We start from the raw sequence: 17,810 nt of genomic DNA, 5'->3' as shown, positions 1-17,810 counted from the left end.
GGATTCTATTTTTTTTCTTTACTCCCTGAGTAATGTGGCAACTACTATTCAGACCAGATTTTAATGCTATAAATAGTAAGGCATTATAGTTGCTCTGTACCAAATTCTGAAGACTAGAGGCCAAGGAATTATAGTGATTTGGGTAAGAAGTTGGAGATAGATAAAAGATTTCAGGAAAGTAATGTTTAAAGGTAATGGATTAGTAAAATGAAACTGGAGGGAAAATAGAAATGTCTAAATCATGTCTAAATCATCAAAATGGAATTTATAAACAATGTGGTCAAGAGTTTGTTAATTGATTTAGGTGAACAGGGAATTCTATGGCTTTAGATGAATCAGCATTTAATTTTATCTTTATGATAAGTGTGTGACTAACAGTAACTATCAAAACTCTTAATTGTTAAGTTACCACTGTAGTTTAACAAACCACTCCAAATTTAAGGGTACAGAACAGCCATTTTATTATATTCAGGGATCCCCTAGGTCAGTAATTCAGATGAGGCACAGGAAAGAAGTTTATCTCTACCTTAGGATGTCTGGGTCCTCAGCTGGAAGATCCAAAGAAATGATCCAGTGAGGACTGGATACATGTCTGACAGTTGATTCTGGGTAGGACTTCAGCTGAGGCTATAAAATGCCTATACAGGTCTTCTCTCTTTACCTGGTCTTGATTCCTCATATCTTGGTGACCTCAGAATAGTCAGACTTTTTATGTGGTGATTCAGTTCTCTAGAGGCAAGTGTCCAAGCTAGAAAGATAAAAGCTGCATCACATTTTATGACATCTTGGATGTCATGTAGCGTTACTGCTATCAAATTGTTGGTGACAATAATTATAAGGTTGTTCAGATTCGAGGGGAGAATTAGATTTCATTTCTTGATGTGGAAGTGATAAGGTTCTAAGGCTTATAGGCCATTTTTAAGAAATATAAGCTGCTACAGTAACTAAGGAGGTAATATTACTGGTATAGAGGGTCTAGCTAAACCTGCTTAATTAGAGGTAGGAACTGATTAGTTCCATTCGCCACTCAGTAGAAGTTCTAAAATGGGGTGGGGGGTGGATGGGAGGTGGGAATGAATGGAGTATGTAGTATTGTCCATTAAAATCAACTATCTTTGAAACTCTATGAAAGTAAAAATGTCTGCCTTATGTGGTACCCCTGCCCCAACATACATGCATGCATATACATTCACCTTTGTTCTCACCAAAGCCTCCCCCTCCCTCCTTTTTTGTTGTTCTTGTGCTGAGGATTGATTCCAGGGTCTCTTGTATGCTAGGCAAACGCTCTACCATTGAGTTAACATCCCTAGCGCATCAAAGGATTATTATATGGAAAGGTTGGATATGGGGTGCTAAAGCAGGTATCTTTTTTAAACGCTCCAAAGATGAAAGTGAATCCTTGAGTTTATACTGTTGAATTTAGTTGTTGAGATACTATTGTTTCCTAATTTGTTTCACTGTTTTTATTTTCAGAGTTAGAGCAGTTTTTTTGAAGGTTAACATTGTTTTAGGCTTTAGAGAGCAAAAAGCTGCTTGTATTTTCTAGAAAATATATTTATTGAATACCTGATTTGTGGTAGGTGGTTGGCCAGGTGTTTGGTCTACAAAAACAAGTATCACAATTCTTGCCTTTGATGAACTTAGATTCTTATGTAGGATATATCTATTGAAATAGATAATTTCAGTATAAAGTGGTATGTTTTGTAGAAATCTCTAGAGACAACTAATTCAGGAACCCTCTGCTGAGCATTTAATTCCTAAAAGTGAATTAGGGGTGTTAGGATTTTGGTAAACATCTTAACTCTTGTCCCTACCCATTACCTCCTATCTGATTATTCCAATTATTTTTTGGACACAATTCAGATTTCATATCCTTGTAGGAATGCATTCCTGTCATCCTCAGGTGGACATAGTTAATTCTTCAAGCCCCTATAGGACCATTGTTTATGTTAATTTCTGTGAGATAGAGACTATATAGGTCACTTACATAGTTTATCTGATTTTATTCTTTCAATAACCTTAGAAAATATTTCCTTCCTTCATAGTGAGATGATTGAGGTAAGAAGAGGTTAAGCAACTTTGCCAAGGTCATTCAGATAATAAGTTTAGAATTGGAAGAACTCATGTATATCTGTCTCCAAGACCTAAAATTTCCCCTGTACTACCTGTATTAACTGATTTGTGTTGGAAATGGTTGTCATCCTTTCTTCCCACCTCTTTTTCTTGCCTCTCACCCACTCAACATAATTAGCTCCTAGAGTATAATGACAGTTTGACATTCATCTTTGTATGTATCATTATAGTCACAGTACATTTTGTACATTTAATAACCTGTTTGTTCAGTTAAATGTCTTTAAAATTTTTAGGGGGAATCTTTGAGAATTTTCCACTCCTGTCTATGTATTTATGAAGGAATAAATGACAAGTCAAATCATAAATAACAAGTCAGATTCTCTATAGGGGATCATTTCTTTCATACTAGCCTGAGAGGTAAGGGAAGAGGAATAGTTTTTTGTTACCTGGCTTGAGGTTAGATAACAAGTATGTATGTAAAGTATTTGGAACACTGAGATAGTAGATACCTAACAATGGCTGTTATTACAATTTTTGTATTTGGTTTTGAGTAGTGGGGAGAACTGCTTCTTAATTTGAGAGATATCTGTTTTCTATTCTGTAGGATTAAATTCAGAGAACCATAGAACTGTTGCACCTTGAAGGTTAAGAGTATTGTAGTTGTGTCGGGCTGGTTTTCTTTTAATCTCTTTTTGACTGGAGGTTGTACTTTTAATCTTAACCAGCTGTGTTTGTATAGTTCCACTGTTGATTTCATACTATTTTCGACTTCTGAGAGAGCTCAGACATGGTGTCTGAACTACTTCTTTTTTGAATTACAGGTTTCCATTTAAAAAAGAGAATTCCGATTTTAAGACCTAGCTTCAAGGTTCTTTCCTATTAACTGAGATAATCAGTTGATGAGCTACATCCCCAGCCTTTTTTTTTTTTTTAAATATTTTTTAGTTTTATAGGGACCCAATATCTTTATTTTATTTTTATGTTGTACTGATGATTGAACCCAGTGCCTCACATATGCTAGTCAAGCACTCTACCACTGAGCCAAAATCCCAGCTTTCCCCAGCCTTTTTTATTTTTTGTTTTGAGACAGGATTTCAATAATTTGATCAGGCTGACCTTACACCTGTGATCTTTCTGCCTCAGTGTCCCAAGTCTCTGGGATTATGGGTGTGTACCACTGCACTGACCAACCTAGGTCCTTTTTATACTGAAGTAAAGTCTAAACATAACCATTTGAGGACATGACATTCATACTTTTTTTAAAAAAAGAATGGAAGATTTTAAATTTAGCTTTGGCCTGAGTTATTGGCTTATTAATACTATGAATTTGTTTTCCTGATCCTGTTAACCTCCAAAGTTTGTCAGTATTATTAAATTGATTCTTGAATATCATGTTGAAATTGATTTCTAGTTACACTTAAATAGGTTTAGATGGCTCATGTTCAAATCTCATAATTATTTAATTATTTTTATCTTGCTTATTGATTATATTTAATATTAAAAAATGGATGGCACTAGAGCAGATTATGCTAAGTGAAGCTAGCCAATCCCTAAAAAACAAATGCCAAATGTCTTCTTTGATATGATGAGAGCAACCAAGAACGGAGCAGGGAGGAAGAGCAGGAGGAAAAGATTAACATTAAGCAGAGTCATGAAGTGGGAGGGAAAGGGAGAGAAAAGGGAAATTGCTTGGAAATGGAAGGAGACCCTCATTGTTATACAAAATTACATATAAGAGTTTGTGAGGGGAATGGGAAAAAAATAAGGAGAGAAATGAATTACAGTAGATGGGGTAGAGAGAGAAGATGGGAGGGGAGGGGAGGGGGGATAGTAGAGGATAGGAAAGGTAGCAGAATACAACAGTTACTATTATGGTATTATGTAAAAATGTGGATGTGTAACCGTTGTGATTCTGAAATCTTTGTAATGTTTTGAATAACCAATAATAAAAAAAAAAAACTGTCATTTAACCACTTTGGTTCTAAAATCTTTGTGGCCACAGTTCATTAATCTTAAAAGTTTAATCTTGAAGATTACAAAATTGCAACCTATTTCTAAAGTATGTTTAAAACACATCTTTAAGCCATATTCACAAATAAGAGTCAAAAACCTTTTGAATAAAATTAATCTGTACAGATCCTCACTATTACTTTCTTTGAGCCAAATGAATGAAAGAAATGAAAAGAACTTAAATCTTATTTCAAGTGCTATCTATAACCCTCATACCCGCTCCAATGTATGTGGTTCAAAGACCATCTGTATCAGATTTACTAGGAGTGCTTGTTGTAGTATGATTCTCTGTCCTGATCTCTACAGTATCAGAGTCTCTTTGAGTTTTGGGTTTAGTGGGAATATATAACTTTACTAAGTTCCTCAGGTGATTCTTATACAGTGAGGACTGAAAACTACTGTTGGAAGGTGATTTTAATTGCCTTAATTGTAATAATGATGACCCAAGAATCTATTTGTTGGGTTTAGGTGTATGTTCACTGATCTTGGAGGTAGACTACTTAAGTTTAAGTCCTGTCATTTGTTACCACTGACTTCTGTTGAATAACTTGTATCTCAGTTTTCTCATTATAAAATGGAGATAATAATAGGGTCTACATTATGAAGTTGTTGTAGTTCCTGTGTGTCCAGCACTTCACTATTATAAATGCAGAATGTTCTGTTTATCTTGACTTTATCGAGGTATAATTTATTTAACCTTCATTGTATTATTTAATGCTTTCTTTTAGTTTATTTACATTGTTATCTGTTTCCACAATCTGATTTTAGATTTCCAACACCTCCAGAAGAAATCCCTTGGTCATTTATAATCACCCAACTCCATCACCCCCAATTTCCATTTCTAGCTTGAGTCAACTAGTAATTTCCTTTCTGTTTCTGTAAATTTGCCTATTCTGGATATGTCATATAAATGAAATCATACAATATATATATTTTTTGTTGTTGGCTTTTTTATGGGCGTAATGTTTTTGAAGTTCTTTCATGTCGTAACATGTATCACGCTTGTAGTTTGTTCATTTTTGTAGCATGTAGCTGCTTTGTGAAATAGTATTCCATTGTATGGATGTCATGTTTTGTTGATACATTCAGCAGTTGACTTAACATTTTGGTTACTTCTTCTTTTTGACTATTGTTGTTAAGAGTGCTATGAACATTCATGTATGTCTTTGTGTGGATGTGTTTCCACACAAGAGTGGAATTGCTGAGTTGTATAATAATTCTGTTTTTCATTTTGAGAACTTTTTATGGTCCAACCAGCAATATAGAGTTCAGATTTCTCCACATCCTCTAAACATTTGTTATTGTCTGTGTGGTTGATTTTAGTCTTTTCTAATGGGTGTGAAGTGGTATGTCCTTGTGGTTTTGATTTTCATTTCCCTAATGAGTAATGATGTTGGAGATCTTTCCTGTGCTTGTTAGCATTCAGGGAGCTTCTTTGGAGAAATGTCTATTCATATTCTTTGCCCAACTAAAAAAAATTGGATTATATTGTCTTTTTATCATTGAGTCATAGTTCTTTATATATTCTGTAAATAAGCTGTAATGAGTCTTGAGGAATCCTAAATGCTTTTGTCATCATCATTATCACCTGTCTAGGTAGAAGTCTAAGAAGTGTTTGATCATAAAGAGTTGGATCCTCATTCTTATCTAGTTTTATTTGGGCCCCAATTTGGATTGTGAGGGGGAAGTTCTACCCACTGATAGTTTCCTACATTTTCAGTCTGTATTCTTTGTGTCTTCTGCTTCCAGAGGGGCAGGGTGTTAGGACCCATCTCTCCTGGTTATTAATTCTGCTGCATCATTTGTTCATGTGACTTGCTTTGGGTCATTCTAATCTTTTGTTTATTATTTGTTCTAAATGAATGGGTGGTTGGAGGTATTGATGAGTGATTTGTGGAATATTATTTGAGTTACTTGCCAGTAAATTGACATTCATTTGATATTTTGGAAATTGTGCTCTGTTGTATATATTTTTCTTTGTTCTTATGTAATGTGTACTCCAAACAGAATCAAGCCTTCTTATAGGTATGCTGATAATATTTATTTTCCTAATGAGACAGACTACAGTATCTGTTAAGAGTTTTTAAGTTGAGACATTATAAATGTAACACGTGGAGATAGGTCTCTAAATTGTAAGTTCCTTAAGGGCAGTTGTTGGTTTTCTTTATATATTGTGTCTTTGGCACTTAGAATGGTATGTGGCACATGGCATGCAGTGAATATATATTGAATGGCTAAATTTACTTTCTGAAATGAGAACTATGTATTATATGCTATATGTGTTTATATATATGTATTTATATATAACCAGCAATAATGGCTTTACAATGGCCTCTTATGTCAGCCAACAAATTTCTTTTTCTTAAGGACTTAGAATAACTTGTAGCCAAAAGAATAGGTCTAATCTAAATCTTCTTCCAGAAGAATCTTCTTTCAGAGGCAGGAATCCTTTTCAATTACGCTTCTCTAGACTGTCTTAGAATGTCACCTTCTTGCTTGAGGGACCCCCCCCCCCCCGCCCTTTTAACCTAATGTAGTCTTTTGTCTTTGAATCTGCACTTACTTATAGTATATTAAGTTGCCTTACCACTGTGCTACATAAGACTGCCTGTCTATTTTGTAGGTTTATGGAAATGACAAGTGTGACCTTGCACTTCTCCAGTCTTCAACATGAGCCAATTTCTGACACAAACTGATCTCTGATTGTTGAGGTGATGGGAGAACTCCTTTTGTGGGAAAAGTCACTTTTTCTTAAGCATCCTGTATAATATCTTTAAACCTCTCAGTAGCTTCGAAACAGTAGTTTTAGCATTATTATTTAATCATTTCATGATTATTATTATCTGGAACATAATGTTATCTTTGATTTCTACTGTAGTTTGCAGGTGGAATTGTCGAACCTAGTACATAGTTCCTAAAATTCCAGTTTTGATGGTCCTATATCATACTTTAAGCCTAAACATCTTGAAAATTTATTTTAAATGGTGCCTTCATATTATAATTGCCTAAAACTTGGTGGGTTTTAGAGTTATCGTCTATGTTGATATCCCCGAGATCATCAGTATAGTAACTATGTCAAATTAGCAAATTTACTTCCTTTTCTTATGTGTCTTGCAGTAACTTGTCCATGTTTAAGAGCTGCCAAATGCTCTTTGAGCATTTTGTTATATTAAAGTAGTATTTGCATTTACACCTTTGGCAGAAAGCCATCTAAATTTGGAGATAGGCTACACATGTTTCTTATTCTTTTTATGTAACACTGTCTAAATAGTCTTGCTAGGCTAAAGAGATGACATCTTTGAGCTTCTAGAATCTAGTTGCCTAAGGATAAACTGAGTTTGACTTCATTAGTGCACAAATGATAGGTTTGTGTAGAGTTATTATAGCATTAATCAATTTGATGGATTGGAAAAATGACAGAACTGAAGCAGCATGTAATATTAGTGCCTATTATTCTACAAATTATGTCTTCACCTACATTCATATGCCAGAGGAGTCATGTTGTACATTAAAAATGCAGAACTTAAAGAAAAGCCAACAACAGAGGGCATCTCTTTTCATGGCCCTTCTCTTATCCTCTTAGATTAGATCATCAAGAAATAGACTTTGAATCTAGACTTGTATATTAGGTCATAGCACTTTCATACTGTGAATACCCTGAATTGAATGGGATAGATTGATCATCTGCTATCAGAATGACTTATCCTCTAACTGGATACAAAAGAGTATATTGCAAGCAATATATAGTCTTTCAGACATGCTGGGGGGTATACATATATAAATTTATTAACTAGCAGTCATTTTACTAAAAATTATATAGTAGTAACATCTTTATTGTATTATTATTGAAGCTTAAAAAATAGGCCTAAAGACAATTAAAAGGAAGGAGACAGTATTTCCTGAAATCAATATGTAGTTTTTACTGCTTTGCATTTGTACTAGCACATATTTAAACTTATTTTTGTAATAAAAACAACTTGTACTTACTTGTAGATTACTTAAACCATGGAATAAACAATATTTGTAAGTCATAGTCCCAGTTTTGTAATTGCTAGTGTTGGGGAATCTGCCCATATTTTTGAAGATAATCTTTTTTCTGATACTGTTTTCAAATAAAGCAGATGTTTTCATGTGGAAAAAAAAGGAATGAGAAATATGTGTGTTTTAGGTTGTGGGTGTTGCCTTTTCATGTGTGCATTTCCAATAATTTATGTGTTATTTATTTTGTCTTATGACTTTCAAAAGTCAAAGAGTATGTGTCCCCTCTTTTTAATTTTACTTTGTCTCCTTAACATAAATACTTTTAAGAATATAGAAAGTTTCTTTGAAAAATTTAAGAATTTACTTACTTGGATAAAAGATTTTAAAGAGTGAATTAATATAGGTCACTGAGAGTATCTTAGAGTAAGTTACTGTTTTGGCATAGAAAGTATTGGTAGTTTTCTGTATTCGAAATGAATTAATTTCTGAAAGGTAGTCAATTTTAATTTGGAATTCTTGCAATAAAGATGTTAGCCTTAAGTGATGATTAGATAAAACATTAAATGTTGATTAATTCAGATTTCACATTTTGGCATATATTATAATTTAAATTCCATCTTTAGTTTGAGCAGTGGAGAAGCAAAGATATTAATAAATAACTTCAGGAGTGTAGAAATTTTCACATTCTAGGAATTTACCTCCTAGAAAAAGAGATAAGAAATCAACAACAGTATGATAGAGTAGAAAATAATATATGGCATAAGACAAGTACAAACTGCTATGGACTAGTATAGATAAAGGAGAAATTAGATTCATTATAAAAACCTTCTTGATGGAAGTGGCATTTAAACTTGGTCTTAAAAAGGTGTAGGATTTGGTTATGTGGCTGTAAAGGAGTATTCTGGGGGGATAATTTCAGCAAAATCACAAAGTTGAGAAAATATTAAGTGTGTGTGTGAAATTTGTTATACTCTGGTTGATAAAAAGATCTTTTTGTTAGGGAGGTAGGTCCTCAGGGATCCCTAGCCCTTCCTCACTAATTCTTGTGTATTCTTTCCCCCCAGTTTTTCCCTTGGTCAACAAAGATAAGTTTTATCAGGAGAGATAAAAAACAAGAGATACTCCTTGTTGTTGAGTATATAATGTCTGGTTCCATGCTCCGAATAAATCGTTATTTAATTAGATCAGTATTCTCCAAATTACTATGGAGTTTGTGTACCCTGTAGTATACAAGACAATCCTTTGAAGTACAGGAAGAAATTATCTATAAATTGGTAATGCATTTCTAATCCTAAAACTGGTGTTTTGAAGCAAATGTATAGTTTTCATTAGGTATTATTGTTGGACCACTCCTAAGCCTTATAGTTAAGACTCTTTTAACATGACAAACCACCCCAGTGTTCCGTTTTCTTTATCCTATGACTCTAACCTAGGGTTCACCATTTTTAAAAATTTCATGTCCCTATTAATAAAGTATTTGTGCCTGCGGGCCCAAATATATTTAGAAATTAAATAATTGCTAATTCCTGAGTGTATGTGTGTGTGTGTGTGTGTGTGTGTGTGTGTACCATATATAATATCAAGAAATTAGACCAAAAATAAAATAGGAAGTTAAATAAATTGACATCTTAAGTTCTAACTGTTTTTAGACAGCTGTTCAATATTTTTAAACTTGTATTGTTGGTTGTAGTATTAAAGTTGTCTGGTTAAAGTTTATTTAGCTTTTTATGTTTTGCTTTGCAATATTTTTTTCTTCCCTTCTTCATTCCCAGCCTAAATGGGAATAATAATAAAAATGAACATTTATTCAGTCAGTATTTACTAATGCTAGGTTATGGGGATGAAATAGTAAGTAAAACTCAAGACATGAAAGCTGAATTCACAGTGCTTATTTTCTGGTGGTGGAGATAAACCATCACTCATATCGCAAAAATGTTGACTGAGATAAGTGGTATGAAGTGGTGTATGTGTTTGTGTAAAGGGAGTATTTGGACCATTCAGGGAGGTCAGTGAAAACTATGTGGGCATGGGACCAGCTACATAATTTTTAGTGCCCAGCGCAGATGAAAATTTGAGACCTCTTGTTCAAAAAAATTACTAAGACTTCCTAGGCGGACAGCAGAACACTTTACAAGCATGGGGCCCTTTTAAGTGTTGTTTCTGTGAATTGTGCAGGTTACGTATCCATGAACCTGGTTCTACCTGAAGAAGTAATGTTTGAGCTGAGATGTGATGAAACAAGAAGATTGCTCTAGGCAAAGAAAATAACATAAATGAGTCTTAGGGCAGGAAGGATTGTGGAGTATTCAGAAATTGGATGAAGGCCAGCGTGGCTGGAGTGTAGGGAGTGGAGGGTTGTGGAGGGTTGAGGAGGGTGTGAGTGAGATGAAGTAGAAAGGGTGATGTGTAAAGCCAAGTAGAACTTGATAGGCAGTGTCAAAGATTTTGGCCTTTATTTCAAGAACCACATATAATTACCAGTGTGTCTTAGCATAAAGTTTACTTGTGGTGTGCTAATAATACTAGTAACTTGATTCTTGATAGTATTGGACAACTTTCTCCCCCAACTTCCATTTCTTTTCTTTTTAAAATATTTTTTCAGTTGTAGATGGGTGCAGTACCTTTATTTTATTTGTTTATTTTTTTATGTGGTGCCCAGGATTGAACCCAGTGCCTCATGCTTGGTAGGCAAGCGCTCTACTGCTGAGCCACAGCCCAGCCCACTTCTACTTCTTACCAACCTGTTTTTCAGAAATTTTCAGCCTGATCTTCTGTGATTATTCTAAGCCTGTGCCTTCCCTAAGGCATGTTTGAAACAGCATTTCACATCAGGGAGTTCTTTTGGTAGTAGAAGTTGAAAATGGATAGGGTAGGTGAATCATGAAATTTTATTTACTATTAAAGTAGTTTTTAGTCTAAAACATTTTAGATCAACTGAAGAAAAATTAATAAAAGATAAAAATGTTTTTTAATTGTTTGAAAACAACTTTTCTTTTTTAAAATACTACAGATATTTTAAATATCTGTTGTCAGAACCATCATTAAAAAGTGTAAATCTCCCTTTTATACATGCTCAAGAGCAAGGGGTGGGGATATTTACTTTACCTTGGGAAAGAGAGGAGGGGAAAGAAGTTGTCATTTTAGACTTCATCTTTTGTTGATAGGTGCTCACAATAAAAGGATTTAATTAGTATTATCCAAACCAAGAGTAGGCTTTGTGTTTTGTGTGGATAAAATGTTTATGATTCATACTTCTGAAGACAGTTATAGAGTTTATTTTCTAGAATGACACCTTCGTAAGGTGATTTGTAGATCCATTGCCAGGCCACCCAATTAGGGATTTTCACTTTTGGCACTCTTACAAAATAACATACTATCGTTTTCTTTTCCCATGTCATGCTTTAAATGTAATTATTTAAGCTTGTACACATAGACAGTGCTCTAAAATCAGTGATATTGTATATTCTGAGAGCTTAATGGGTGAGATGGGCAGCTGGCCATTTTGTTCTTTAACATTTATTATCTATGATCCATGATACTCTAGAATTCCTAACTAGTAAAATAACATGGTTATATAGATTTGTGTCAATCTACTTGCCTTCTCTCTTTAAATGACAGTTTCCATTTAAATTTATTTAAATTTTTTGGTACAGTTGCTTTCTGAAAATTTATTTTCAGTTATTTATGGGTGAAAACATATTTATATCTTGGATCAAACAAAATGTTTAGCCCCTTTACCCTATTTTCCAGCTTTAGGTTCTTAGGAAATAGCTTTTGGTACTTGTAGGCAGCTTCTTTAGTTTTATTTGCATTCATGTTGCAAAATTTATATTACTTTGATATATGTTGTTGGATTAGATTTGAATTCATGGAGGTAGTGATGAATTTTTTTTTTTTTTTTTGCTGTTCATATGAGAGCTTCTGTTACAAAGTAGTGGGGTAGCTTCTTATTTATCATATCTAAGATGCTAAGTGTATCTTATTCCATTGTTTTGAAAATATTTATCCCTCTCTGTATATACACAAAATAGCTAAAAAAAAAAAGTTAAAATTACCAGAGTATACAAAGTATATAAAGTTGACCCTATTAACAGAGATGGTAAAATTAAACTGGGTAAAACTTTGAATAGCCAAAATGTTTAGGGAATGAAATGATAGCTATAGTCAAATATTCCTTTTCTTTCTTTTCACATACAACTAATGAATACCAACTGTATGCAAAGCAGGTACACTGTGCCTTATGCAGATACATAAGACACATGTATTGCATCTAGGAACTTAGTTTTAATATTTATTCTTTGAAATTTTTTTAAATTTCTATGCTTTATTGATTTAATAAGATTAATATAATGCATATAATTGAATCTTTGATGATTTAGGAACCTATAAAGAATTAACATCATTGTTTTGTTTCTAGTATAGATGTAAATGGTAGAGGTATGCTGACCATACAATTTATGCTAAAAGATTACTTTTGAGTAATTCGCTGATATCAGCTTGTTTTTGTTTCTGTGACTTTTATTTTAAAAATTGTGCTATACAGGTTAATTGGGTTCTTATTGAAATTTTACTTTGTTAAAATGTTTACAGTAAAATTAATATTTAGTTTCACGGCCTTTGGTTTGTGTATTGAAGTCCAGTAACTTGTCATATTGTAGGTAACAGCATATAGAACTATGTATGGTCCATTTTTTGCTTGACGATTTTACGGTAATATCGTTAAGTATGAACTTAATTTTGTATAGCTCAAATCAAGCCAAAAGTTAGATTTTTAGTATTTACTAATACTACTGTTTTTCTTTTTATTCTTAAACATAATAAAAGCATATTAAGGGATTTCTGTCCTGTGCTTCCTCTTTAGTGAACAATAAAAAATGCTTTACATGTACAAATTTCTTTTAAAAAGCCATAATTATATATGAAAAATTATTTGTTGCTATGTCACAGATTGGATTAATATAAATACAATAAAAAGATTCCTGTTATTATCAAGTTGCGTATATTTAATTTACTTTCTTGCTGGGGGCAAATGTAGTTACTGTATTAGAATCCGTGATTAAAAAAGAAAAAAGAATCAATGGTTTTGTTGTTTTGTGTTTTTTACAAAGAAGACTTCAACAAATGATGTTCTTGTATAATAATCTTGTATATTCTATCAGTGGAGTCACTGCTTCTTAAGTGCAGTTGATGAGACAAAATTCAAATCTAGTGCTTTTCCCCAGTACTGGTAGGTTACTGATATTTTCTTTGTAGCTGGAATCTTGGAATCTTCTCTAAATGAGAGACTAAGGGTCAAAGTCAGGCTTTACTTCAGGCCTAAAATTAGCTTTATTGGCTTTATTTCACATTGTAGGTGCTTCCTGCTTCATCACACAATTCTCCTTTAATTGTTTTTGTGGGATAGTGGTGGCAGAGTCAAAGCAATGAAATGTTCTAGATATAATAGGCTTCCTTTGTATTTTTAAATCTACCAGCTTAAAGGAAGAGATAGACAACGTGATACAGATATATTTGATTCATATAGTGTTGCTTGAAAATTCACTTTGTAAATTATCATAAATATTGTTTCACTATCTTTTTTTATAGTGAGTCAGACATCAGTATCTTTTTATATGTTTGAGCAACATTTTGGGTGTAAATGTTTAAAGGAAGGTAAAGGAATTTATTTTTCAGATTCATTTTTGATTGGGCATGGTGTCTGTCTGTTTCTCCCCATAAAAAACAAACAAACAAACAAACAATCACCAAATAATAAGTAAGCATGCATTTAAAAGGATCTCACCTACTTCGACAGGTACCATAGAATTAAGATATATGATTAGGTGCCATATTATAAGGTAGTCTTAGTAATTGACTTTAATGCTATAGGCCAATGAAAATACTTACTAATTTGGTAGATGATTGATATTTTGTTTGCCCTATATGTCTAATTATCATTGCTTTGTTTCTTCAGCTACAGAACCTTGGCCAGAAAATGCTACATTATATCAGCAACTGAAAGGTAGGTTCTTAATCACAATTGAGTGATTTTTGTATCCAAATATATTTATTACAAAAAAAAATCATCACTAATGTAATTCAATACAAAGAGAACATGAAACGTAAAGGAGGGATTCTCTTGTATAATTTGTCTAGGAGGTTTTACCTAAACTTGTATCTGCCAGTGTAAACCAACTATTCATGGCCTATAAGGTCCTTGGTTTATTATTGACTCATTATATTGGCTGCTGTAGGCAATGTAAAATGATGTGGTTGCAGGAGCAGTTGGCAGATTTACTGCACCAATAGCTGAGACAGCAGTTTTTTGAAGTCCTGTGGTAAAGTGGTCTCTCAGTAAAAAGGAACTGTTAAAATGTATAGGCTAGGATGGTTCAGGCTCCCTTTAGCAGCTCTTCATATATCATCAGATCACATTATGGACCCCATTTGGGGCTCAGCAGCCTGCTACAGTTGTCAGAAGACTGCAAAGTAATGAAGACTAATAGGCAGCAGCCCTAGTCTTCTAAGCATGGAATTTTTATTGCAGCGAACTTGTCATCTTTCTTTTGTGTGACAGACCTAGACACACTGTGCAATATTAACTGCAAGCTGGTTTTATATGATTGTGAATGCTTTTACTTTTAACTAGAAAGATTTGAATAGATATTATTTTACTTAATTTTAATGAAAAGAAAGGGGATATTTCTTGAATACTTAGAAATGAATTTATTCTAAAGGAGCTATTTTAATTACATATTGCTGATAAAATGAGATAAGTGATCATATAGTTTCAGAGGAAATAGTCCTATTTTATTATTTTTTATACAGTATAACAGTCAAAATTTTGATTACACAACATTGATATAGAATTTCATGTTCTCTTCAATGTAGACTATACCTTTTCTTTTTAAAATAGGAATAGTTCTTAAAAATAAGAATATTATAAGTATTCTTTGCTTGTTTAGCAGTTAATTTTGAATGAGGTCTTTCCTTGTATTTCCACAGGGGAGCAAATTTTGCTTTCTGACAATGCAGCTTCTCTTGCTGTGCAGGTAAATATGTAAATAATATGTATTTTTTACCCTCTAAATGATTTGTGTAATTTGGAGTTGCAATTATTTTTTCCCCTCAAGAATATCTCATATTAAATACTTAAAATTTTTCTGTGTGATTTACTCTTATCAGTATTTCATTGCTTCCCTGTGAAGTGTCATTTTACTATATAATATTAATCAGTTAATTGTTGTTCAGATATAAAATAAAAATCTTCATTACTTGTTCTTTTACACAAAGTCATTGTTAAGTGTTAGTCACATTCTGTGTCTTAAGCAGTTGTTTTGCTTTGGATTAGATACGATTGTATTGATTATTTGGGGATAGAATTTTATTTAGGAACAGAATTATCTTCTAATTTATTTGTAAAGATTTATTTACTACATATTTTTAAGCATCATTCTGCTCTTTGTACTCATTCTAACCTTAATCTGTTTGGTAATCTTAAAATAGACATGTTCTTTTGTAGCTGCTCCTTATGTATTTATTGATTACATGTGTGTTTATTATCCCCAAACCACTTATTGAATTCAGTAGCTCTTCAGGTTGTATAATCACAGTTTTGTAATCCAAAAAAGATTAGTGGCTCTGTAAACTTTGAACTATAGGAAGATTAAGATACTTGGGGGATTATTTACTTAATAAAAAGAATTATCTGTGTAGATTATAGAATTATAGTTGTAAAAACATTTTACACATTTAGCTTTTACCTACTTGGTTTATATAGTTTGAATAACAAAGAAGATTTTATTGTGTAACACCTAAAAGATAACTCGAAGGGAAATCTTAAGAGGTGACATTTATTGGAAGTGAGACTGAGCCTCCTTGAGCACAGAAAGAAAGGGTGGGAAAGTAACTGTCAAAGCTTTTCTTGTGTTCTAGACATAATGCTAAGCACTGATTTTTAGGTTATCTCTTTTATATTTTTTATTCAACTTCATATCCTTTAGGCTTAATAACAGTGTCATTCAGTATGACAGTATAACAGTATGGCATTCAGTACATCTTTGTTTTAAGGCAGGGAAGGAAGGGAAAGATGGAGAGAAATGTGGCTGGACAGTATAAGTATCTTTTAACTTTCTTTTTGATTTGTTTTATATATATATATTTTTTTTACCAGGAATATGCATTGTCTTTTGTTACTAATATTATAACTAGTTTTTATGTTAACTTTTTTAAAAAAAATTGTAGTTGTAGATGGAAAGAGGTGCTGAGGATCGAACCCAGTGCCTCATGCATGCTAGGCAAATGTTCTGCCACTGAGCTACAGCCCCATCCCTTATGTTAACTTTTGATTTTGATAAAATCTTTTCCCCTGTGACTATTGCCCTTAATTTTACTTTCCTTCCCTCATCTACAGAATTACAGATGTTATAGTGCTGCTTATTACCCCCACCCTTTTTTGTTTTTGTGAGAGAGATGGAATTTCAAGTTGAGCTCTCATGTGCAATAACAGTTGCCTATAATATAGAATGTACTCGGTGAATGTTTGTTGTGTGAATGGTTTCTAAGTGTGGTGAAAGCAGTCTTGCTTAATAAGTGACAGCACAAATAATTATTTGATGTGTATAAAATAGTATTTTCAATGTTTATATTTTTGAAAAGCTTTTGGGAAGTGAATATTTTAGTTGAGCACTGATTCTTAACCCTTTATCAGTTGCCATTTTGGGGATAACTCTTTCAGGATTTAACAAAAGTTATAGAACATTTTCCCAGAAAACACCCCACTGCACACATAGAAATAAAAATATACCCAGGCTATTCTGCATGTGGTTTCACAGGTTTATGATCTCCCTCCTCAAGCTATCTGGGAATCTGTATGAAGAGCCCTAAAACTAATAGTAATTTAGGAAGAACTAAAGTAATTTTCACCCAAAGGAAGGCATTTTAGGTAGGAATAGACTAGTAATGTTTCTCAACTGGGGAGCTTTTTAACCCCCACAAAAGGTTGCTTCTAACTGTCCTACGGTGCACAACCCCGAATGTAAATAGTGTCAAGGTTGAAGAGCCCTAGAATAGATATTTTAACCAGGTTCTAGTACAAAGCAAGATATAAATATATTATCACTTTTAAAAATTAACATTTTAGAGGCTGGGGTTGTGGCTCAGCAGTAGAATGCTTGCCTTGTATGTGTGCAGTACTGGGTTTGATCCTTAGCACCAAATAAATAAATAGTGCTATGTACAATTAAATTTTTTTTAATTAACATTTTAATATTCTAGGGAAGGGGAGGAAAAAAGACATCTAGTATGTACTTCATCAATTCTATTTTTGTAGTTCTTATTAATTTGTTTTCTTATTATAGTTTCTCTAATTGTTGCAATTAAAAATAAAACAGAAAAAGGATCTTTTAAAATGCAGAATTTTGCTTAACCATTTCTTTTTTTAATCCTACATATGTCACTTAGATGATAAATTAACCAGCATATATTAAAATTCTTAGTTTTCTTCAATATTCTTTGGCTTGACAGCTGATAGTAGCCATGACTATAAATGTGACTTTTCCAGATATCTGATGTAAACTTTATAGAGCAATTTTCTTCTATATAGTGGATCAGCATCCGTTTAGAAGAATCATTTAAAGGCTTCTTGCTTGATGTATAAAGCTGATCAACACAATATGACAGGTATCCATAAACTGAATATTTTCTATAAGATACCAAATATCAAACAGATATTTCAATAGTCTGCAAGTTAAGCCAGGGAATTTAAA

General features: G+C 32.9%; 1 protein-coding gene across 1 annotated transcript in view; it reads left to right on the top strand.

Annotated features, from left to right (window-relative positions):
• The window catches only part of Mtx2 (metaxin 2), a 56,520-nt gene that overhangs the window by 10,579 nt on the left and 28,131 nt on the right, over window positions 1-17,810 (top strand). The window contains exons 2-3 of the mRNA XM_076865816.2: window positions 14,018-14,065; window positions 15,049-15,095. Of these exons, the coding sequence (XP_076721931.1) occupies window positions 14,018-14,065; window positions 15,049-15,095 (95 nt within the window). The remainder of the gene's footprint in view (window positions 1-14,017; window positions 14,066-15,048; window positions 15,096-17,810) is intronic.

Source organism: Callospermophilus lateralis, chromosome 9 (genome assembly GCF_048772815.1).
Source record: "Callospermophilus lateralis isolate mCalLat2 chromosome 9, mCalLat2.hap1, whole genome shotgun sequence".
Taxonomy (NCBI): domain Eukaryota; kingdom Metazoa; phylum Chordata; class Mammalia; order Rodentia; family Sciuridae; genus Callospermophilus; species Callospermophilus lateralis.
The sequence above is the reverse complement of the archived record's forward strand: the minus strand, read 5'-3'. Positions and strand labels throughout refer to the sequence as shown.